Raw genomic sequence first — 23927 nt, 5'->3', positions numbered from 1 at the left:
ACTGTCATTTATTGCATATCTGTATTAGAACAAAGCAAAATATATTCCATTAAGCTACTCAGGGCGACCCTATTTGACGGGTCTTGATTAAAAAACGTCTGGCAACTATAATATTTATTGTTTACATATTTTACAAAGGTAAACAAAACATAACAACAAATGGAAAAAGGAATAAATCCGAGAAACATATTTTTAATTTATTAATATGTAGGTAATTCAATAGATACTTTTGTTAAATAAAATATCCACCTAATTATCTTCTAGAACTGCTAAATCAAGGCGTCTTTATACTTTCGTATCCCAGCTGTTTATTTTTGTTTATTCAGGCTGTCAAACTCTGTTATTTATGTTAATTTAAATTGAGAATTATTTATCAAAAATAATAAATTTTATGAAAAATTATGTACTAATAATGATTAAAGCAATTAGTGCAAGGAATTACATGTTGTAAATAGTACATAGCAGGAAAAGAAAAAATGCGTAGCTGTTGCCTTTGCAACAAAAACGTAGAACGTGAAAAAGGAACGTTTTTCAACATTCCAAAAGACGAGCGGATAAGAAAAAAGTGGAGTGAGAATTGTCGCATAAACTTCACACCGAATTCACGTATATGTATGGACCACTTTTCATCATCTGATATTATAAAACGGACAAACAAAGTTTCATTATTGCCGAACGCTGTACCTTTTGTTCTGCCAGTTAATGACAATAGTCCAGTTCCATTGCCAGAGTAAGTTCATTACACTAATGAAAAATGACAATTATAAAGTAGGTACCTATTTATTTTAGTGAGGAAATAAGTTCAGAGAAAAATTGTCCCACAGATTTAATGTTGGATACTTCAATAGAGTATGTACAAATTAATACAACTGGCACATCTAACCAGAAATGTCGTTGTTGCTCAAATCCAACCGCAAATTTCATAAAACTTGATGTGTTTTTTAAGACACCTGATGAATCGGAAAAAACGTACAAGGATCTCTTATATGAATTAACAAAACTTAGTGTAAGTTCATATTAACACCACATATTCAGTTTAACAATAATGTTCTTTTTTCTTATATTCTTAGATATCTGCATATCAGGAAATTAATATGCCTCAACAAATCTGTGAGAAATGTGGAGCTCAACTAAGAAATGCTTACAAATTTATACAGCAGGCATGTAAAGTTTCAAAACAATATCTTCAACTAGTCCAACTGAATACGCCAGAAGATATTAAAAATATTGAACAGTTACAAGAATCATTAATAGAAATATCGGCACCCATCGCCGAACAATTACATGATGAACTGAAAGTTGAGCCTTTGAGTGTAGAATGTAACATGGACATAAAAGAAGAAAATGAGGAAAGTGAAGTATTTTTGCCAATGATTTCAAACAATGAGGAGTCACAAGAAGAAAGGTATACCGTTACTTACAACAAATATGAAGTAATAAAAATCTAAATATTTGTTATTACCTTAGAGATTTTTTACAAAATTCCAATACTGACGAGCACTCATCTGAAGATGACGAAGATAGTGACGAACCAGAGTCAGTAAAAGATGTTGATGAGGATCTAAATGATGAAACTTTGGCCAGATGTTGTGACATATGCCACAAGGTATATCGAAATGAGAAATTTCTTAAAATACACAAGCGCTATACTCACATGCCAGAAGAAGATAAACTACCTTGTCCCTTATGTAGCTACAAAGCCAGCCGTTCTTCGGCTTTAAAAGTGCACATGGGTTTAGTGCATGGCCACGACAAAGTTAAGGAATATTTTAAACCTGTGCTGGACTCGGGTAAAAAATATCCCTGCAATTTATGTCCTCGTTCATATGGACGAAAAGATAGTCTGCGCAAGCATGTTAGAAGAAAACATCTAAATAAACCCTCTAAAGAAGAGACGCCTACAAAAAAAACAAAACCCCAAAAACCTAAGGATAAAGAACGTTTTCTTTGTACCTATTGCGGACAATCATACAGTTCCAAATGCGGTTTGGAAAGTCATGTACTTACGCATACCGGAGAAAGACCATTCTCCTGCGAAATATGCAGTAAGACTTTTAAACGCCTAAAGGACTTGCAATTACACCGTGTTATACACAGTGATGAGAAACCCCATCAATGTTCGGAGTGTGGTAAAGCCTTTAAACGAGTGGATAAGTTAAAAATTCACATGAGAGTACATTCCGAATTAAGACCTTACAAATGCAATGAATGTGAAAAGACTTTTAAGTATCCTAGTGTATTACGTACCCATATGCACATACATACGGGACAAACGCCGTTTGCTTGCAAAACTTGTGGTGAAGCATTCTCATTGAGAACTTCATTAAATAATCACTGTTTAAAGAATGGTCATGTAAAGTAATATGTAGTAATCATTTTTAAATTAAGAAGACATTTTTTAAATAAACAAAGAAGTACATTTGTAAAAAATGTAAACAAATTATAGAACATTAATTTCTTTGTTCTTTATTTATTTTCAAACTCCCGAGGCCCATATCTATTGACCCGTATGCTACGTTAAATGAAACCCCCAAAAATTATTGAGATAAAAAGACAAATATTTTAATTTTATCCTAATATTTTTTATTAAACGTATCATACGGTAACATTTACTTTCTTCTGTTATGGGTCAATAAAAATATTTTAGCGAATCCGATGTTCGACATAATAACATATTTCTGGGAACTCCTGTTAATATTTTTTAGGCATATCCTGTAAATTTAGGGAGTTCCATTTCAAATTTTATTTATAATGTATTTTTCGATACAAGTCAAGATCCCAATAACAGTTCATAATTCTTTTCTGTTAATATTCATATTTTCTATTGACCTTCGGCCGGTCGTATTGTCATTGAACACTGGGATATATCACAATGTTAATTAACTGTTTTATATATCATATGAAAGGTATTTTGAAGCACTATTCAATAATTTTAGATAATTTAGTACTTTTAATATCAAAAAAGTACAATTTTGATTTGGTTCCACTACACATTTAATAAATTCTATCCCCGCTTCATGTTATAAACGATATCACTTTAAAGTGATTGGCACTTATATCTCAGTAAACGTCAGTTTTGGCGAATCTGTTTATACATATATCTATAAAATAAAGTATAGTAAAATTTTGAGAATTATTTATCTAAAATAATAACTTTTATGACAAAATTAAGTACTACTGATGATTGAAGCAATTACTGCAAGGAATTACATGTTGTAAATTATACGTAGCAGGAATAGAAAAAATGCGTAGCTGTTGCCTTTGCAATAAAAACGTAGAGAGTAAAAATGGAATGTTTTTCAACATTCCAAAAGACGAGCGGATAAGAAAAAAGTGGAGTGAGGTTTGTCGCATAAACTTCACACCAAATTCACGGATATGTGTGGACCACTTTTCATCATCTGATATTATAAATCGGGCAAACAAAGTTTCATTAATGCCGAACGCTGTACCTTTTGTTCTGCCAGTTAAAGCCAATAGTCCAGTTGCATTGCCAGAGTAAGTTCATTACTCTAGTTAAAAATGACAATTATAAAAGTATGTATTTATTTTAGTGAGGACATAAGCTCAGAAAAAATCTGTCCCCCAGATTTAGTGTGGGAAACTCCAATTAATACCAGTGGTACATCTATCCAGAAATGTCGTTGTTGCTCAAATCCAACTGCAAATTTCATTAAACTTGATGATTTTATTAAGACAGCTGAAAAAACGTACAAGGATCTCTTATATGAATTAACAAAACTTAGTGTAAGTTGATATTAAAACCACTTATTCAGATTAACAATAGTGTTCCTTTTTCTGATATTCTTAGCTATCTACATATCAGGAATTCAATATGCCTCAACAAATCTGTAAGAAATGTGGAGCTCAACTAAGAAATGCTTACAAATTTATACAGCAGGCATGTAATGTTTCAAAACAATATCTCGAACTAATCGACCAACAGAATACGCAAGAAGATATTAAAAATATTGAACTTTTACAAGAGTCATTAATAGAAATATCGGCACCAATCGCCGAACAATTACAGGATGAACTAAAGGTTGAACCTTTGGATATAGAATGTAACGTGGAGATAAAAGAAGAAATAGTGGAAAGTGAAGTATTTTTGCCAATGATTTCAAACAATGAGGAGTCACAAGAAGAAAAGTATACCGTTACTTACAACAAAATATGAAGTAATTAAAATCTAAATATTATCTATTACCCTAGAGATTTTTTACAGATTTCTGTTTCCAATACGACCGAGCACTCATCTGAAAATGACGAAGATAGTGACGAACCAGAATCAGTAAAAGATGTTGATGAGGATATAAATGATGAAACTTTACCTAGATGTTGTGACATATGCCACAAGGTATATCTAAATGAGAAATTTCTTAAAATACACAAGCGCTATACTCACATGCCAGAAGAAGATAAACTACCTTGCCCATTGTGTAGCTACAAAGCCAGCCGTTCGTCGGATTTAAAAGTGCACATGGGTTTAGTGCATGGCCCCGATAAAGTTACGGAATATTTTAAACCTGTACTTGTCTCGGCTAAAAAATACCCCTGCAATTTATGTTCTCGTTCATATAGCCGCATAGATAGTCTGCGCAGGCATGTTAGTAGAAAACATCTAAACAATCCCTCTCAAGAAGAAAAGCCAACAAAAAAAATTAAGGATAAAAAACGTTTTCTTTGTACTTATTGCGGACAATCATGCAGTACCAATTGCGGTTTGGAAAGTCATATGCTGACGCATACCGGGGAAAGACCATTTTCCTGTGAAATATGCAGTAAGACTTTTAAACGCCTAAAGGACTTGCAATTACATCGTGTTATACACAGTGATGAGAAACCCCATAAATGTTCGGAGTGTGGTAAAGGATTTAAACGAGTGGATAAGTTAAAAATTCACATGAGAGTACATTCCGAATTAAGACCTTACAAATGCAATGAATGTGAAAAGACTTTTAAGTATCCAAATGTATTACGAACCCATATGAACATACATACGGGACAAACGTCGTTTGCTTACAAACCCTTGTGGTGAAGCATTCTCATTGAGAACTTCATTAAATTATTTATCACTGTTTAAAGAATGGTAATATAAAGTAGTATATTTTAATAATTTTCAAATTAATAAGATAGGTATATTTAAAATAAACAAAGAAGTACATTTGTAAAAAATTTAAACAAATTCTAGAAGAATAATTTCTTTGTTCTTTATTTAAGCGAACAAATAAGGCCTCGGGAGTTTGAAAATTGGACATGTTGTAATTTCTTGTTTTTTACGGTCACATTTACTTTCTTATTCCGAGTTATGGGTCAATAAAAAATATAAAATTTTTCCAAAATCTCTTTTTACCCGATATTTCAAGATTGTTTTCCTTGGCGCCGATAAACTAGATTTGTTCCCTAAAATCGTAAATATCTCTTCCTAAATTAATTATGCGATCTCAAATGTTTTATATCATTTAAAAAAGCTTGAATTTTCAATTAGGATAGACATATTCTTATGAAAACTGTTCAGGTCAAATTGTTTTTAATATTTTACACCTACAATAAGGATTATCAAAAAATCAACGCCGAAACATTTTATCTGAGTAGCTGATCTTCGTCCTTCTCATAATGTTTCGATTTAAATTTTGAACAAATAGCATACATTTAGAGTCATATATTTAAGTCGAACACTTTTCTGGGAATTCCTGTTAATTTTTTTTAGAGATATTCTGCAAATTTAAGGGAATTTCAAGTCAAGATCTCAATAACAGTTCATATTTTCATGAACTAAAAACACTTTCTGTACATAAAAATATTCTGAAGAACCGCATTATAAATTTAAAATATAATTTTTGGTTCACCAGGTATTTTGAAGCAATGTTCAAGCCATGGCGTAATGCATTAAACACATTCAAGACAACAGGCTACACGACTACACGAACACAAATTCTGCTGGTTACAGTTGTAGTCGTGTGTCAGCTACTGAATTATTTTAAAGACGACAGCTACAATTAAACAGCTGATTTATAATTCAGTGGTGCCACTTTAATAAAAAATAACCGTACAAAATTCCAAAGTAATTAAGATTGAAACAATTATTTTGAGTAAAAATATATATATGGTTATAATCAATTATGTACTTGTTATTAATTTATTTCAATATGGTTATCAGAAACTTCTCTTAATTAAGTAAAAAAATATATATTTTTAAGCACTAATTTGATTTACATTTTTTATTATATTAGCAACACTATTTCTGTTTTGTAGTTGACAAAAATAGAAATTAGCCTAATTCGGCTACATCGGCATGAGTAGTCGTGTGGCCGTGTAGCTGTGCTGTCGTTAAAATAATCGTCTCCATATAAACGTGTGCATTTTATTTTTGACAGATTGAAGTTGGTAGCCTGCTGTCTTGAATGTGTTTAATGCATAATGATTATAAGGTGTATGCGTTACGGCAACAAATACAACAATACAAAAACAAATAACTTTTATAGTGTCAAAAACAACTGACATAATGTATACAAACTACAGCAAAAAAAAATTTTGACAAGATTGAAGTTGTAAACAAACTCGAGCAAAAAAATAATCAGCTGTTTGATTAATGTCACCTTGTATATCATTACACCATGGTTCAAGCATTTTTAGTACTTTTAATATCTAAAAAGTACCATTTTGATTTGGCTCCACTACACATTTCATAAATTACATCCCTGCTTCATGCTATAAATGCTAACACTTCAAAGTGAATGGCATCATTAATAAGAAGAAGAAAATTTATTTCAGTTTATTATTTTCCTGAAAAAGTAAGCATCATTGAGTTTTGTTACAATTTTTTTTTATAAAAAACAAAAATATTAAGTAAACACAATTTTAAGTTGTAAATAACTATTTGCATAATATTCATAAAGTTAAAGGTATAATAGGTAAACAATTTATCTGGGGTTACTCCAACATTATATTTTTTTTTAATCTGACCATCCTAATTTATTTATACCTCATTTGTAAATATTTTAATTCGTTTATTGTAATTTATTGTTTTTTTCTTTTTTATTAAATACCTAAATATTTCAGCTTTTTTATTTATAAATATACCAAAAAACGCCAATACTCCAACCATCCGGTCCCTATTCTTTTATTATTTTATACATCTATACCAATATCACCTGAACACCTTACCACCACAACCTATCAACTCTTTATAAATAAATAATCCAAACACTTATCTGTTTGACATTTCCCACCACTACTATTCTTTTGGTTTTTTATGTTTGCACTTTCCATTTAGTAAATTTTCAACTATTTTATATTTGCTCCATAAGCAGTATTGTTTTTATTTATAATCCTTCCTTGAAATTATAATTTCCTTAAAAAATAATAACGGTTTTGGGTAAAAAAAAAATATAAATTGAAAAATAAATACAAAATGTCGGATATTTTTAACAATTTCGATAGTAACGGTGCTGGTGGTGACGATTCTCAAGATATAATAATGGCATCACCATCTCAAAGTAGCCCCATGGCCAACAATAACTCGAATTCGACAGGAACAAGTGGAGGAGGAGCTGGTGCATCCAATACCATGACAAATAATACAGGATCTTCATCCTCATCGGGAAATTCTACAAATGCGAATACAAAACCCTCAACAGGCCCCGAAAGTCAACCGGTAATAAGAATGCATTTTAATTTATAAATATTTTACATCTCTTAACGATTTAACACATTGTAGGTTTTAACGAAGGCCCGTCTTCTGGAGTTGGTACGTGAAGTGGATACAACAGCGCAACTGGATGAAGATGTTGAAGAGTTATTGCTACAAATAGCTGATGATTTTGTTGAAGATGCTGTCAAGGCCACTTGTGCCTTTGCCAAACATCGTAAAGTTTCTAAGGTCGAAGTACGCGATGTGCAATTACATTTGGAACGGAAATGGAATATGTGGATTCCTGGATTTGGTACGGATGAACTAAGACCATATAAACGTGCTGCCATTACAGAAGCCCACAAACAGCGTTTGGCTTTAATACGAAAAACTATTAAGAAATATTGATCGAAACTATACGTTTTTTTTTAAATATTTATTAGTTTGTAAGATTTAATTTCGTGTAGGGAAAATAAATACATATTTTATAGAATTAATATTTAAAATGTGTGTTTTAATGATTTTTTATTTAGATTTTTAAGGACTATTGTCTATTTGCAACTATTGAAACACGTATTCGTTTTCTTAATTGTATTTTAATTTTGTTTATTGATTTTGTTAGAAAAGGTACATTATTTTTTTCATAATCCAAAAATATGGGCCTGAATTGAAGCTTATTTCTATAAAATTTGAGCCAAATAGTCTAAAAAATTCTACTGCTTTAAAGTATTCCATTAAGCGTTGAATGACTGCAGCAACAATTGCTTCTCACGTTCCTTTTTCTTGACCACATCCAAACTACGTTGACGCCAAGAGCTTTTCCGCAATTTGATTGGTCGACTTCCCACATACCGTCCATCCATTTCTTTCATTGCCTTTATGAAATCAGACGGTTCGCGAAAGCTAACAAAACCAAAGCCTTTACTTTTCCCCGTACGTTTATCACGTACTACACGGGCTCTTTGAAAGGAGGGATATTTGTTAAATGTACGCGTTAGAACTTCATCGTTGACATCATTGCCTAAATCACCACAGAAGATGCGGAAATCATCGTCGGGCCAATCGGCCAAAGATGAATCTTCCCATACCTGACCACCGGCTATACGTACTGTTTTACGATCTTTCTTCTTCTTTTCGGTAGACTGGAACGACTGCAGAGCCGACGAAGCTTTTGCCGCTTTAATGGCTTCTTCTGCAATGGGATTTGGTCCCGATTTTTCTGCTTTCAACTTTTTCAATTTCTGTGTAACATCAAACTGTATGGAATTGACATCTATTGGCATTGCAACGGGCACCGAAGGAACATTTACCGACTGCCGACTCTGATACAACTTCGGCGCACTGCTTAACACCACGGGGGTGGTTGTAACGGGTACGTGTGTCTTTACAGCTTGTGTGGGAACAAATGTTGGCATGAACGCCGGTGGTGGTATGGGAGGTGGTTGAACAGTGATTCTTGGCGGCATGCTAGGTGGTGCCACTGAACTTGCAGTATTTGTTGGTTGCTGTTGGAGTTTTTGCTGAACCTGGCTGTAGGTATTGGCTGCTATTATGGGTCTCACCTGGTTGGGTACGAAAAGATTACGTGTTGACGGTGCCGCTGTTGTGGCGGGTTTTGATATTTCCGCCTCAAACCGTGACAATTCATCCTCAATGTTCTTTCTTTTTGTTCCCATATTAATTTAAATTATTCGTATTAATTACAATTATTAAAATATATTTCCAACAAAAATTACCAGCTAGTATTAAAACGTTTGGATAATGTTGGCTGTATTTTTGACAGTTTGAACGTCAGTTTCATGACAGTTTTACTAATTTTAAAAATGTTGCCAGATTTTTAAATTTACTGCGGCTATGTTTGTATTGTGAATTAACCCACAACAAGAGCAATAATTAATATCTGGCCACACTGTATTTTTTAACTCACCCATTGTGATTGGACCCACAACAAGAAGAACAAGCATTTGCCTATTTTTTTTGTTGAGTTGTTTGTAAAAATAAGTTAAACATTTATATGTAATTGGAATAAAAGTATGAATTTTACAAATTCTGTAAATGTTTCGGTTGAAACAACATGCGAAAGTAAAATACAAGAAATTGGCTACGATGGCACCGAAATTTATGAACCGTAAGTGCACATTTGCTCAGTTTTAATTAAAATTACATTTTTATTTTGTACGCCACAGGCCACCAACTCTCTCGGAAAGCCTCAAAAAATGTGCAGCTAAAATAGATTTTAGCAAAACTTCGCTGGAAGAGTTGAAAAAAGAAGAAAAAGCCCAAGCGGATGAAGCCGATAAAGATGCCCAGTTTCAACCGAGTTTATGGCCTTGGGATTCAGTGCGCAACAAGCTAAATGATGCCTTCACTGAAGTATGTGTCTTAGCGGATGTTATATCAATAGCTAAAGACAAACGATATTTAGTGCTGGATCCAGTGCCAGATACTGAGATTGAAAAAAATAATGCTATAGTACAAGTTTATAGTCGCAAAAAAGCCCTCAATCAAGCTGCCCAAATACTGCTGAGCGGTGCTGAACGTCTTAAAAATACGCACACAGAACAGCGTAATCGCAATGTCTCAGATTTCCACATTGAACTGTTACGTTTAAGACAAAATTGGCGCTTGAAAAAGGTATCGAATGCCATTATAGGTGATTTAAGTTATCGAACGGCTGGCTCACAGTTTGGCATGAGTGGCACGTTCGAAGTCACTAAGGCCGAAGATATAGCCGATGATGAGGCAGCAGGTACTTCATCTGCTCTCGCAACTACAAACGCCAATAATGGTCTACCGAATCTGTCGCCTAAAAATAACTCCGCCTTAAGAGTTATAGTACCAGCAGAATTGCAGGGGGTGGCTTATTTTAAAGTTATAACACAAAAAGATCAGGAGGATTTATGTACGGCTACAGTAAATTTAATGGGCCATGGCCCTAATACCACACAACAAGGTGGTGTGTGGCAAAAAACAATAGAAGATGCACAAAATGTGCTCTTTTGCAAAGAACTATTTAGCCAGTTGGCTAGAGAAGCCATACAACTGCAGGCTCCCATACCTCATGTGGTTATAGGCAATCAAATACGAGCCACGCTTTTACCCGGCATACAGCTAATTATTTCGTTATGCCATTCCACAACAGTGGACAGTAACCAACCTACGCCCATCAATGATCATGATCACGATCATGTTTTAGAACATTCGCTACATCAACTCTTACGTGAGGTACATCATAAAAACTCACATCATCCCTTCCCTCATCCAGCCAGTGGACCAATGGGTCCGAGCAAAAAACGTATGTTGGCCGGACCCATGGCGGCTGATCGTCAAAGTCTGGTTGAAATGACAAAATACCAGACAATTCTGGAGCAAATTATTGCCCAAGCTCAACATATTTTTATGCGCAAACGTACTCAGTATGTATTGGATACGCTGGCCAGAGATGTTAAGGATCCTCAGATCGTATCACATTGGAATGCTATGACTAGTCCAACAATGTCGTGTGTTAAAATTAATATTGTAACGCATGGGTGAGTGGGAAAATGTTTTTTATATTAGAGGATAATAGAAAAAATGGAAAAAAATATATATTTTTTTCGTTATAGTTATGACACCATCAACCGCACATCTCTTGTTATACATGTACGCGAGAGATCTCTTAAGGCGATTTGTCGTGATGGTCGTGTGATGCATCTCTCCTATGAGCCGCAAGAGCTAAGAGATTTAATACTGTGTCAAATTAATTCCCATCAAATATCATGTCTCTTGAACTTGGCACGCTGTATGGCCTGGCAAGTGTTGTCGAATAGTAATCACTTGGGTATTGGTAAAGTGGAACCTCTAGGCAATGCAAGTTCTTGTTTGCTGGCCTCACCCAACAGTGATCGCATGATAGCGGTGCAAATACGCTGTACACAATCACAAATGGATGTTAAAGTTTATATAGCAAAAAGTCCAAGACAGGATTTCTTTCCAAATCCTCTGGTGCCCGAGAAATTCTGGGAAAATTTGGGTGGACATTTTAAGGAGGTAAGTGGAACTAATGTAATTTCATAATTACATATTATGTATACCCCTTCGCCATGAGTGGTAATATCCACATTTTTCCGCATAAAGTATATATATATTCTGGAATGGCTGAGATTAATGAAAAAAAACACAACTATTTCTTTATATATGTATAAGGATTACTAAGTCATTAACGTAGACAATAATGGATCAAAATCGGAAAAAATATTTTTTAACTGATATTTTTTATCATCAAAAAGTTTTTTTCTCCCAGATTTATTTTCATCAACAAATTCTTTTCACTCAAAATTTGTTCACGATTTTTTTTCCCAAACATTTTTTTCACTAAAAATTTTATCTTCACCATTACAATTTTTTTCAACAAAAATTGTTTCCAACAATTTTTTTGTTTTTAATCTTTATATTAAAGGATATTTTGGAGAAGGGTATATGTAATATTTGGTAAATTTAAATATAGCAATCTTACTTGATAAATATGCATTTTTTATATCCTTTCATTTAAATTGTTTATTTTTTTCAGGTTCGTTTCGATAAAATCGAAGGCAAAAGTTTTCTTAATAAAATGGAATTTTTAATGGCTTCGTTAAATAGTAATTCGGCTTAAGTTAAGTAATTATGAATAATAAATAAAAAATATATATTTTAAAAAAGTATTTTTAATATAAATATTATTTAGAGAAAACACCTTTGCTACTCAATTCTGTTCTCCTGGTATATTTGCGAATTTTTTGGATTTAAAATGCGGCAAATAAAATTCAAACAGGGCCGGCGAGGTAAAAATAAATGGTAGTAAATAAAATAATTTGAAGTATGTATCTGGATTCTTATCCATATGGAATTCAATTTATCCATGTCCTTCTCTTTTGATACCCATTACCATGAGTGTAATTTACACATTTTTCATTTACGACCCCATAACGTATATTTAGGATCGTTATAGATAGATGTTCGCTATTTTTCAAAGCTCATCAGGCATTTTTTAGAATTACGATTTTAATTAAAATTACATTTTATTAATTATATTCATTTATTTTCGTTTATAAAATAATTTTATTAAAAAACTAAGAAAATATTGCATTTTAATTATTATACTACTACTATTTACAAAGAATTTAGAGACTACAAAAATATTAGATATGTATATTGCATTTTAGATTTAGGTCTCACTCAATCGCATTAATAACAAAGATATTTTTCTTGGAAGATATTCTACACGTTTTAAGTTATGGTTACATGCAGCTCTGAACTAAAACAATGATTTAGGGGTATGTTGTAGTAGTACAACGTTTACAGTTTAAACTGAATCTCTAAAAAACGGCATTTCAGTTTAGAGCTACACAACTCTACATTGAGCAAATAATTGAGGAAAGAAAAGTTTATAGACTCATGTTATAGGAACACTTAATATTGCTTCCGAACTAGACATTCTTACACATTTGGCAAAATATCAGCATGTCAAATTTAGCAGGTTATCTCATAGTAGTGCTAAACGTATTAAAATTCTTTTGCAAGCATTTCAATAATTCGCAACTACGAGATTTTTAATAAGCTTCTTTGGGAAACGGATTCAGAAACACTACCAGAAAACAATTTAAAATTCAATCAGTTTTCCAAAAATGTTTGAGTGTTTTTCATACAAACATTTTAAAAATGTTTTCCAGTCGTGTTCCTGAATCAGACTCTTAATTGTTCAAAATTATAAAAAAAACCCCTAGGGGGCACAATTTAGAAACACGATCAGAAAACATTTTTAAACAGACCAATTATGAATAAAAATTCCCCGGGACTTTTTCCCCTTTTCCCATTTTTCCTATTCAAATTCAATGGGAAAAAACTACCGGGGAACAAACTCCCGGGGAATTTTTTATTCATAATTGGGCTGAAAATGTTTGTATGAAAAACACTCAAAAATTATTTGAAAACTTTTAAGAGTTTTTCATACAAAATTTCAAATTTGTTTTCAGACCTTGTTTCTGAATCAGGCCTTTAGTGGGTAGACGCTTATTATATCAAATATTTGCTCAACGTAAGTAAGTAACCCCTTAACTTGTAAGTAAATTTTACAACAGCAATTATTATTCCACATCAAATCGTGAGTAGCCATTAAAACGTACTGATGTGGACTTATGGGGTAAAAATCGTAAACTGTTAGAGGCCAGAGAACCCGAGGCAGCAGATGAGGGTACAAAAGCCGGTTTGGGTATGGTGAAGGTATCTTCCAAACTTATAGTATTAGCGCGATTCGTGCTCTAAATAAAAGAATGTTAAAGGATAAAATAAGAATTAAATAAAAGAATATTTATTAAATACCAACCCATCTTTCTAAATCACAAAACGACATATTATAGATGGAATTTAACAGAGATGTACTTGTACAATTACTAGCCATTGAAGTTTCTGTGTGGGGTGTTAGTGTTGTATTAGTTGTTGTCGTTCTTAAATGTAGTCCTCGATTGGTGGAGAAGAGTATGGGTGTGTTACGTTTCAAATGCGGAACATTTTCATGTGCCGGTGGTGACTCTTCCTCCTCGATTGTTTCGCTCAAGTGAAAACTGCGTCTAGTATGTTGTTTCATTGTTGTTGATTTATTTATCATTGAATTTAACATAATTTCATTGCTTGTCATAGTTTCATAAAAGTAGTTTTTAAAATTTTATTTGAACCTATTTGTTTTAACATTTATTAAAGTTTTTTTACACTTTCAAATTTAAATTATTAAGTTATTAACCTTTTGTTATTTTTGGTGGTATGAACAAAGTTTTTCTTTTCTTCCAATTATTGATTTTTTATATTTTTCTTGTAATGTTAATTTTTCCCTTAAACAAACACTGTATAATTTATTTACATATTAAAATTAACTATATTTTTTTTATAATTATTTAAAAATTTAAACAAATTTCACCATAAATTCGCTTTGATTTTTTTTTATTATAATAAAATTATTTATATTTTTCTTCCTCTTGTAGGAGTAATTTCTTGTTTGTTCTCTTTTAATTGCTTTATTCCTTCTCAGCAGTACCGCTATTTTTGTACGTTATTTTTGTTTTAGTGTTTGCGCCTATTAAGGGTGGTTTTGTTGTCCTTGTTTCTCGTTTATCATGGTTGACCAAAAATAGAAACAAAATTAACTGTAAAAAAATACAATACAGTGGGTGTCCAGTAGTACAAATGACATGTATTTTTTCAAGTCCTTTCGCAATGGCGAAAAATTGGTATTTTTTAACGAAATTCTTTTAATATAGAATAATGCGCTTATATATTGTTTAATTATACCCTACACTACCATTGTTGGGGAGGGTATATTTGATTATTGCTGATGTTTGTAACGTGCAATACTATCCCAACACCCACCCTAAAGTATACCAATCTGCTCGGGATCTCCTTCTGAGTCTGTAACTTGTTCTTATTTAAAAATGAATTTTTAATGTTATGAAAAATTAAAATAATCAATTTTGGCAGCAGCTAAATTCTGTGATCTGATTTATTTTCTGAAACTCAATATTTGTCATTAAATTACTAGATATTAATAGACAATTTGTAATGGTTTTAAATTTACAAAAAGTGAAAAAATCAATTTTCATTTGGTCATTTCATAAAAAAGAACAGCAACTTATTTGTACTAAAGAACTATTATTGAGAAATGAATGCATTTTGTATTTTGGATATTCATTGTAAATATCATTCGTACTTCTTGACATCCACTGTATGCATTGTTGTATTGACATTCAATCACTGCCAACCATGACGCTAAACTTTATTTTAAGGACACTTAAAGAATGAGATTTATGTATAATTTTTTTTTGTTAGTTTCCTGTTGTTACTGCTACTTTAATAAATAATTGGGATGATCATGAGTCATTGCATAGAAACGTCTTTAAATTGGATTATGTATAAGTTATTTTTCGTAAGCAACGCTTGTGGACATGTCTAATAACGTATGTTAATAAATGAAGAACTACCTACTTGAAAAAGTATTTTACCTCAGGTGTAGGGTTCCTATATTCCCGGACTTTTTCCTTTCCCGGGAGCAAATTAATCAATCTTTTCAATTTTTTAATACTAAATTAAACCGAAAAGTACATTTTTTTCGTGTAGGAACCCTACTCAGGTGGCAACGAAAAGCAAAGAAATGGATGTTTTGGAAGGAAATAACCTATTATTGATAAGATATAGAAGAGGAGCATAAAATCGATGTGCTGTAAATTAAAACGAATTTAGATTATTTTAAAATAAAAACCGAGAAAAATAAGATCATCAAATACTAATAAGAGCTTAAAATCAAGAGCAAAAATGCAACTGTAACGCTGCATTATTTCGATAACTGTGATTTAGCGGTAACGGTATTTGCTGTTATTTAAAATTCTTAATAAAAATTATATAAATTCAAAATATGTGCAAAGATGGTATTTTATAATTTAAATTTTATAGATTTCATTAAACCAAAATTAAAAATTTTCTAGCTTGCTCGAAATATCAGTATTTTAAACACATGTTTAAAATTGCGTCTTAGTAGTCAAATTGAAATTTATTTCAAAGTTTTCATAATTGTTAATGATGTTTTTTTTACTTTCTCAAACTTGAACCAAAATTAAGTTTTGTCTCTTAGGTTTTTGACGACTGAGTTAGGTCTTTGACTAGAGAGTTTTAATCTATCACGACGCCAAGTGGAAAACAAAATATCAAGAATAATCGAGGTTACTCAGAATGTACCTAAAAATGCGCAACTTTCGTTAAGTGGCAGAATATCGCATTTTAGTTAAAAATTTAGAAGAAAGTAAAAAGTATAGAATTTTTATTTAAATAAAAAATAAAGCAGTTCAAATTTATTACGTTTGACATTTCGTTTTACAAAATGAGATCAAAAATGTCGTTTAAATATGTATATCCAGTCCTAACACCTACCTAATGTCGTTTAAATATGTATATCCAGTCCTAACACCTACAAAATCTGAAATGATTATGAACAAACTTTATAAGAGAAGCTCTTTTGGGATTGTTTGCATGTTTTAATTTAATATAAACATTCGATCGATGTGGACTTAATTTTTGCTATAAAATTGTAACATACTTGTTACACCTATGAAATTTCAACGGGAGTTTTTTAATTTTTCCTATTCAAATTCTATGTTAAAGAAAAGAAAATGGAAAAAACACCCGGGTAATTTTTTTCATAATTGGGCTATATTTAAACGATCCTTAATTGGCGATAAATCCATAGGACATAGGTGAAATAGGTTTGGCTGAATAGTTGAATATGTGGAGGGTATCATGAGGACCACAATCTGGGCATAAGTTCAGGACAGCACGGTCTATGCGGACCAAAGGGCATTAAGCTCATTGCTCCATCCTGATCTTCAAGTACGAATTTCATATGGTATCCTGCTACCGCGGAATTGATGGCGTCTCTGTGAATGTCGTTCAAAGCAGTCATATATGCTATCCTCGTATATGCGTAGGCCCTCTTTCTTACATGCCTCAGGGGATACTCCAACTGTGTGATGTTGAAGTTTGGATAACTCCTCCAATGACGTTGTGTTCCTTGATCGTTATACATAAACTTGGTCTCTTCGTGTTTGGAGGTAATTTAAAGGCAGCATGTGACGGTCCTTAAGACAGTGTTTTGACTGCTTTGAATTTTTATCCACTGAGTATCACTCAACGAAGGCGATCACACTGGAGCAGAATAGTTGACCACAGACCAACAAATCGTCTTGTAGGTAACTAGCAAGGTTTCTTTGTCCATATCCCAAGTACTGCGGCTACTGCCTTGTGGACCTTGTTCCTATATGTTTGTGAGGGTCTTGAGATTTTGTTACCTAAATTTTTAAATAATGTTATTGTTTAAATTTATATTTATTTATTCGAATTTATGTAAACGAAATTCAATAAATAACAAGAAAAATAAATATTTTTTTTCATTTATGAAAATCATTCACATTTGATAAGTTATTTTGAATTATGGATATAAATGCGTTATTATTGGACATATAATTTTAAAAATCGAGGAACTGTAATTTTTACGTGTTAAGAAAATAACAAAATTTTATTTTAAGGACCACCCTAATGTACTTAGATCAACAGCAATAACAGTTAACTCCTTCAAACCTAACCTAACAGTAAATATTCAAAGATGGCTTACATTTACAGTGGCCTTCATTTTATGTTCTCCTCTCTCTCTGTAAATGAAACACCATTTAATTTTTTTTCTTTACTTTTTACAAATATTGTTGTTTTAAAACTTTATTCATTTTTTTATTTTTGTTTATTTTTGTATGACCGTTCATTCATTCATCATCATCATTATCAATGTTGTTTATCATCATTATCATTGTTGTTGTTGTGCTAGCTGAATATTTATATTGTATGTGTATGTATGTATGGATGTATGTATGAAAAATCATAATAATAATAATAATGACATTAACATCATCATTATGATGTTTGCTAATGCATTTTTGTTTACGTGTTGCTGCATATATTTGTTGTGGTTTGTTGTTATTTCTTGTGTAAAGTTGTTTTTGTGTGAGTGGTGTATAATGTTTTATTTACTTTACTTTTCCTTTTTTGTTATTTTGTTTTTTTTTTGTTTTAATTGTATAATTAACACTAAAATACTTATTTAAACATTTTTTCTCATTAAATTATTAATTATAATTAATTTTTTTATGCATTTCTTTATTTTATTTATATTTTTTTTAATTTATCTTTCTTATAGGCTATTTAAGTTGGTTTCTTTTTTTTTTTGCGGTCGTTTTTTGTGGATGTTGGTTTTTTTTTCAAAAAATTTTTCAATTTTTTTAAGATTTTTTTTTATAATTTTTATATTTATATATATATTTAATATTATTTATTTTATAAATAATAATTTACTTTTAGCAAAATTCCCATTACTTTTATTTCAATAATTATTTTAAATATATGTATGTATGTTTGTATTGTTGTATTGTATATATATAAAGTGTTTATTAGTATATAATTATTTATTTTAAATAATATTTGTATATATATTTTTTGATTTAATATGAAAAGAATTTAATATGTATATTAAAAGAAAGGAATATTTAAACTTTAAAATTAAATTAAAAAATAAAATAAAAAAAAATAATAAGACTTTGCTTTGCTAAAATACAAACTAATAAAACAGGTTAAAAATACACTTAAAAGTTTGTTAATAATAACCCTTATACAAAATTCTTTATTTTTTTATAACTTTTTCTTTTATTTTAATATTTAAAAAATATATATTAATATTAAAATATATGTATGTATATAATTTTTCTTTTATAAATACATAAAAAAAGATAAGTAAATAATGTTAGTTTTTTTTAGGTATATTTTTTATTAAATTAATATATTTTTAATTTATTTTTTGTTTTGTTTAAAAAATATATATATGCATGTATATTAAACTTTTTGTACAATTATTATAATAGATTAACTTATTGATATTAATTTTATTACTATACTTATGTATATTGAGTGATGATTTTCAATAAACCACCAAGTGTTCAACAAAATATTTATAGCATTAACAAAAAAAAAAAAAAACTTTCATTGAAATCAATAAAAAATGCTATTTATTTCATCTTACAGGTTTATCATAAAATCATCAGTTTTGCTTCATAGTATGAAATTCATTTTTTTCAATAAATTTTTTTAAATTTTCTAAAAAACTCTACTAAAACATGTTTTGTTTTTTTGTTTTGTTAAATGTATGTATATATTTTGAGTAAAAATATTGTTTGTTTATAATACTACTCAATAAAATTGTTAATATGTGTTTTAAATTTTATAATATGTAGGGGAGGGGGGCATGGTTTCTTGGTGGAGGAGGGGACAAATTAAATCCTGGTATATATAATTTTTATATTTATAATTCCTTTTTTATGTTTAATATTTTAAATGTACTATTGGAGCTCATTACAATTTGTTATACGGTATAAATATTGGTTTTAGGCTGGGTAACTTATCAAAATTTTAAACATAGTTAAGCTTAATCAATGTTTAAATATTATTTTTTGTATGAAAAAAATATATTTAAACAATGATTATGCCTTAACTATGTTTAAAATTTTGATAAGTTACCCGGCCTTAATGGATGATTATTTTGCCTAGATGGTTGGTTTTCTTCGAACATAAAGGGTTAATTGAATTGTGAAATAAAATAAAAAGATTTTTAAAAATATAATTTCAAGGAAAACATGCTAAATTAATTCCACTTATTTTAAAAGAATCCTTAAAATGAAATAAAAATTTTAAAAGAAACTTAATTAATACAGTCCGACCGAAACCGGAACAGATCTCTTGAAAGTTACATTTTTTCACCCCCCTGGATCCGCGCCTGCTTATACAGAATACTGTTGTTAGGCCAATTATGACCTAAACCGAATAATCGACCGGACTCGAATAATTAAATCATAGCTTTGTTCCAGTACCACAACATTTCATGTTTAAATTGAGAAAATACAAATTGTTTATAAGAAAATCAAACTAGCATTTACAAAATACAAATTGAAATCAAGATTAAATTTGAATACAGAAAAGCAAATTAGTATTGAAAAAAAAAACAAATTGAAAATGAAAAATCCAAATAAATATTGAAAAAATAAAAATAGTAGATGAGAAATCCAGTTTAATATTGAGGAAAAGAAATAGAAATTCAGATATCCATATTAATATTGTTACGAAATTGTATTAGAATTGAAAAAAAAAAAACAAATTGGAAATGAGAAATGAGAAATCCGCTTAAATATTGAGAAAATAAAAATTGTAGATAAGAAATCCAGTTTAAAATTGAGGAAAATAAATAGAAATTCAGATATCCATATTAATATTGTTACGAAATTGTATTTGAATTAAAATAAATAACGGTTTTAACGGCTGGTTTAAAGTTACATCATGTTTCTCATCCTTTCGATTTCAGGAGGCTTCTTTACCGGGCAATTAACAGCAGTTCACATAATTAACATATCTGTGGATATTATTAACATAGCTATGGAACATACAACATTGAATAAAAGCTTAAAGTTGATCATTGTAGAAGTCGAACTTTCATGATGCTACTAGAAGGAAGATTCACTGTTTATAAATCGTGGCTGCGGTTGCAGTCGGAGTTTAGTTTAGAAGTAACATCAACTGTATTACCAATCTATACTTGTACATTATAAAGTGTGTAATATAAGAGTGTAGATTAAAATAAAGTGACTATTTAAATTGTTGTGTAATTTTGCATTAAGAGTTATTACTATTTTTAAACTACTAAACTGCTTTTATGTGCAATAAAAAGTACCCGGTTTATTTAAAGGAAATAAACCAGCGTTTTTTAAAAGGTAAAAACGTAACAATACAGATATAATACAAATGATTTTTCAAAATGATTTCCTTTGAAATAGAATTAGGAAATAAACCCCCTGTTCTCAATATTGTCTTGCTTTTCTGAAATACAATTTTAATAAATTGAATTTTCATCTTCAATTTGTATTTTCCCAAAAATAATAAGAATTTTTTAATTTCAATTTGTTTGGTCAGATTTCTAGGTTCTTTTTCAGGAAATCGTTCCTTTGTTCCGTTGTTTTCTGGGGAGTTACTCCGCAGAAATCCTTTCGAATCGAAAGGAAATCTTCTTCGAATTACTATGCATTTAGCACACATTTCCAAACATTTTCTTTTTCGGATTTAGTTGCGCAGTAAGCTCCCTGATTAATTCGGACAAGGTTTGACCAGTAAATCTGATTAGTAGTGGAACATAGTCTTGTTTTTGTAAGTGTCTTTTAAAAGGTTATTTATATCAACTTGTAAACAATTCAGGGACACATTAAGAACTAACGTACGCGGAAAAAATTGCAACAAAAACTTTGAAGAAAAAAATAATTGAGCTAAAGGAATTACATAATTTTTTAAAAATCTGGACTTCATTTAGTTACATGTTTTAGGAAGCTACTTTAATGCGATTTCTCTCTAAAATAAGAAAAAATATGTTACTACCTCAGGATCAAGTTAGACCGTGGGGAAAATGTTCAATAATTTTTTTTGGTGAATAATTTTCGGAAGTTAGTCTTATACATATGGGAGCTATGAATAATTATGGACTGATCGGTATGAAATTTCTGTAGATACCTTTATAAATTAAACAGTTATGGCCGATAAAGTCAAATTTCGGGAGGACATTTGTATGGGGGCTAAGTGAAATAATGGACCGATTTTAGCCAGTTTCAATAGGCTTCATCCTTGGGCTGAAACAAATGTATGTAACAAATTTGATCGATATACATAGCTTCAAAATTGTGACCTGTACTTTGCGCACAAGGTTTACAAGGACAACCAGCGAGACGGACATCGTTTAATAGACTCAGAAAGTGATTAAGAAATGTGTATACAAAGTGAAAAATTTTGTTGGTGTTTTTCAACACCGTCAAATTCAATATGAAGTGAAAATGTTTTTAAATTAAAACGAATTAATTAGATTATTTTTAAATAAAAACTGAGAAAAATAAGACCATCAAACTCAAATATGAACTCAAAAAAGTTAAACTCTAGATAAATTCCTTCAAAACTGCTCCAACAGTGCACTATTTGTTGAAACGTGGATTTGGAACCATAATTGGAATTGCACAATTATTCTAACATTTTACAGATGAAAACACAGTGAGAGAGCCTGCTGGTATCAGCAGCTCTAGTTGCTTTAGATCTATGATATTTATAGAGGCGTGATCAATCAAGATCACTTGATCGTCAACAATAACATCAAAGTATATTCTCCAATGAGGAATATATAGAAAAGAAAAAGCAGTCCGCCCAAACATTCCAACATTTTTCATACGACAGAGTGCAACAGTATGATTGAGGTTATAAATATCGACAAATAGAAGCAGGATCAATCAAGTTCACGTGCTCACCAGCAATAATATCCAAATTTACACTCCAAAAAAGAAAACATATAAAAGAAACTTGGTATACAAATACAAAAGTCTTATGGGTGGATTATGGATGGCAACCGAACTTCAGTTGCGTCGTCAGAGTACAACCAAATATTTCTGGATGCCAATTTGGCAACAGAAAATAATAGCTGCCTGTTGCCATCTTAAATACCATTTTGGAAACTGACACAACGCAACTTTGGTTCGGTTGCCATTCACAGTAGACTCATAAGTCTTTCGTATTTGTACTTTTATATTTGTTTAGAAAGTTTCTTTTATATGTCTTCCTCTTTAAGGTCCATTTGGGAATATCAAGGCAGAAATTTAGAATACAATAGTGGGTGTTTTTTGAATGCGTTAATACGTAACAAATTAAGAATAATATGCTTCGGACCTACAGGAGTCTCACTTTGCCAATGATTGTCAACCCAACGACAGCTATATCAATATAATGTTTCCCCCAGGAAAGAACATTCGACAACAGTGGAACTGTTACAACAAATATTTATATTAAAAAGAAAAACTAGACCAGAAAACTATTTTGAAATATTTGAAATTTAAATCTTATATTTTCAAATAAATTACGTAATAACAGCTTTACAACAGAATTTTAATTTTTTAAAAAATTTTAAAATACCATGAAACTACAAATATTTGGATAAAAAAACAACTGTAACAGAAAATAATTTCGAAAATTTTTACTACCCTACATCCAGAGTTTTGGGATCGAATATGTTTGTTTGCAAATATTATTTACTTTAATAACTCAATATAAAAAGTGGCTTATTATGTTATGAATCTGACCACCCCTAATCTATACAATAATTGTGTATTATAAATAAATATATTAAAAAAAACAATATAAACACCAATCACATTTTGAAAACTGTACATTATTTTCATTACATTACTAGGCAGAGTTTATTACATACAACTAAATAAATAAACGTAAAAGTATCAAAGATATTTAATATCAAGAAAATAAATTAACAATCAAAACTAAATTTAAACCCCCTAAAAACTCTACTCTGCTAGAAATTATTTATAAAGAAAATGAAAAAAAAGTTTAAAATAATTATATTACAAAATTTTTAGATTGTATTTTTTTGTTTACTATATATGTATTTAATATATATAAATCTTATGAAATATGAAAGCCAAGAAAGGGATTTTTTTATATATGTATATAATTGGTTTTTTTTAAGTAGTTTTAAATTTAAAAATAAGTACCTAAATATTAAGAAATGTTTAATTTTTTTTTCGTTTTTTACAAATTTTTAGAGTGTGAGTTTTTATTTGTGAATTTTAGTTTAACACTAGACAGTTTAATTGGTTTAATTTTAAATTTA

The 23927-nt window shown here is 30.4% G+C and overlaps 5 protein-coding genes across 6 annotated transcripts; 3 read left to right on the top strand and 2 right to left on the bottom strand.

Moving 5' to 3' along the window:
• The first annotated feature begins 378 nt into the window (after nt 1–378).
• Nucleotides 379–5103, top strand: LOC135963219 (zinc finger protein 568-like). Its single transcript, XM_065514989.1, is given in 10 exon segments — nt 379–730; nt 790–1006; nt 1071–1405; nt 1468–2359; nt 3185–3498; nt 3555–3747; nt 3812–4149; nt 4213–5026; nt 5028–5069; nt 5071–5103. Coding segments are annotated over 10 exon segments (3432 nt in total). The 5' UTR covers nt 379–476.
• A 1650-nt stretch (nt 5104–6753) lies between these two features.
• On the top strand, nt 6754–8139 carry Taf12 (TATA-box binding protein associated factor 12). Of its 2 annotated transcripts, XM_065507101.1 has the most exons (3): nt 6754–6794; nt 7444–7657; nt 7721–8139. In XM_065507101.1, the coding sequence occupies exons 2-3, from the start codon at nt 7481–7483 to the stop codon at nt 8039–8041; spliced, it is 498 nt and encodes a 165-aa protein (XP_065363173.1). In that variant the 5' UTR covers nt 6754–6794; nt 7444–7480; the 3' UTR covers nt 8042–8139. The 2 variants fall into 2 exon arrangements, with proteins under 2 accessions (XP_065363173.1, XP_065363167.1); XM_065507095.1 differs by lacking the exon at nt 6754–6794 and having other exon boundaries at nt 7061–7657.
• A 74-nt stretch (nt 8140–8213) lies between these two features.
• On the bottom strand, nt 8214–9402 carry LOC135956548 (RNA-binding protein 42). Its single transcript, XM_065507084.1, has one exon. It carries the CDS (start codon nt 9307–9309, stop codon nt 8368–8370), a length of 942 nt encoding a protein of 313 aa, XP_065363156.1. The 5' UTR covers nt 9310–9402; the 3' UTR covers nt 8214–8367.
• Nucleotides 9403–9600: 198 nt separating this feature from the next.
• On the top strand, nt 9601–12313 carry MED17 (mediator complex subunit 17). Its single transcript, XM_065507073.1, has 4 exons — nt 9601–9761; nt 9820–11163; nt 11239–11662; nt 12183–12313. Exons 1-4 carry the CDS (start codon nt 9667–9669, stop codon nt 12264–12266), a joined length of 1947 nt encoding a protein of 648 aa, XP_065363145.1. The 5' UTR covers nt 9601–9666; the 3' UTR covers nt 12267–12313.
• Nucleotides 12314–13654: 1341 nt separating this feature from the next.
• Nucleotides 13655–14308, bottom strand: LOC135948957 (uncharacterized). Its single transcript, XM_065498408.1, has 2 exons — nt 13977–14308; nt 13655–13911 (listed from the first exon to the last, which is right to left on the bottom strand). Exons 1-2 carry the CDS (start codon nt 14286–14288, stop codon nt 13738–13740), a joined length of 486 nt encoding a protein of 161 aa, XP_065354480.1. The 5' UTR covers nt 14289–14308; the 3' UTR covers nt 13655–13737.
• Nucleotides 14309–23927: the final 9619 nt, after the last annotated feature.

Source organism: Calliphora vicina, chromosome 1 (assembly GCF_958450345.1).
Source record: "Calliphora vicina chromosome 1, idCalVici1.1, whole genome shotgun sequence".
Lineage (NCBI taxonomy): Eukaryota > Metazoa > Arthropoda > Insecta > Diptera > Calliphoridae > Calliphora > Calliphora vicina.
This window is presented reverse-complemented; position numbering and strand designations above follow the sequence as displayed.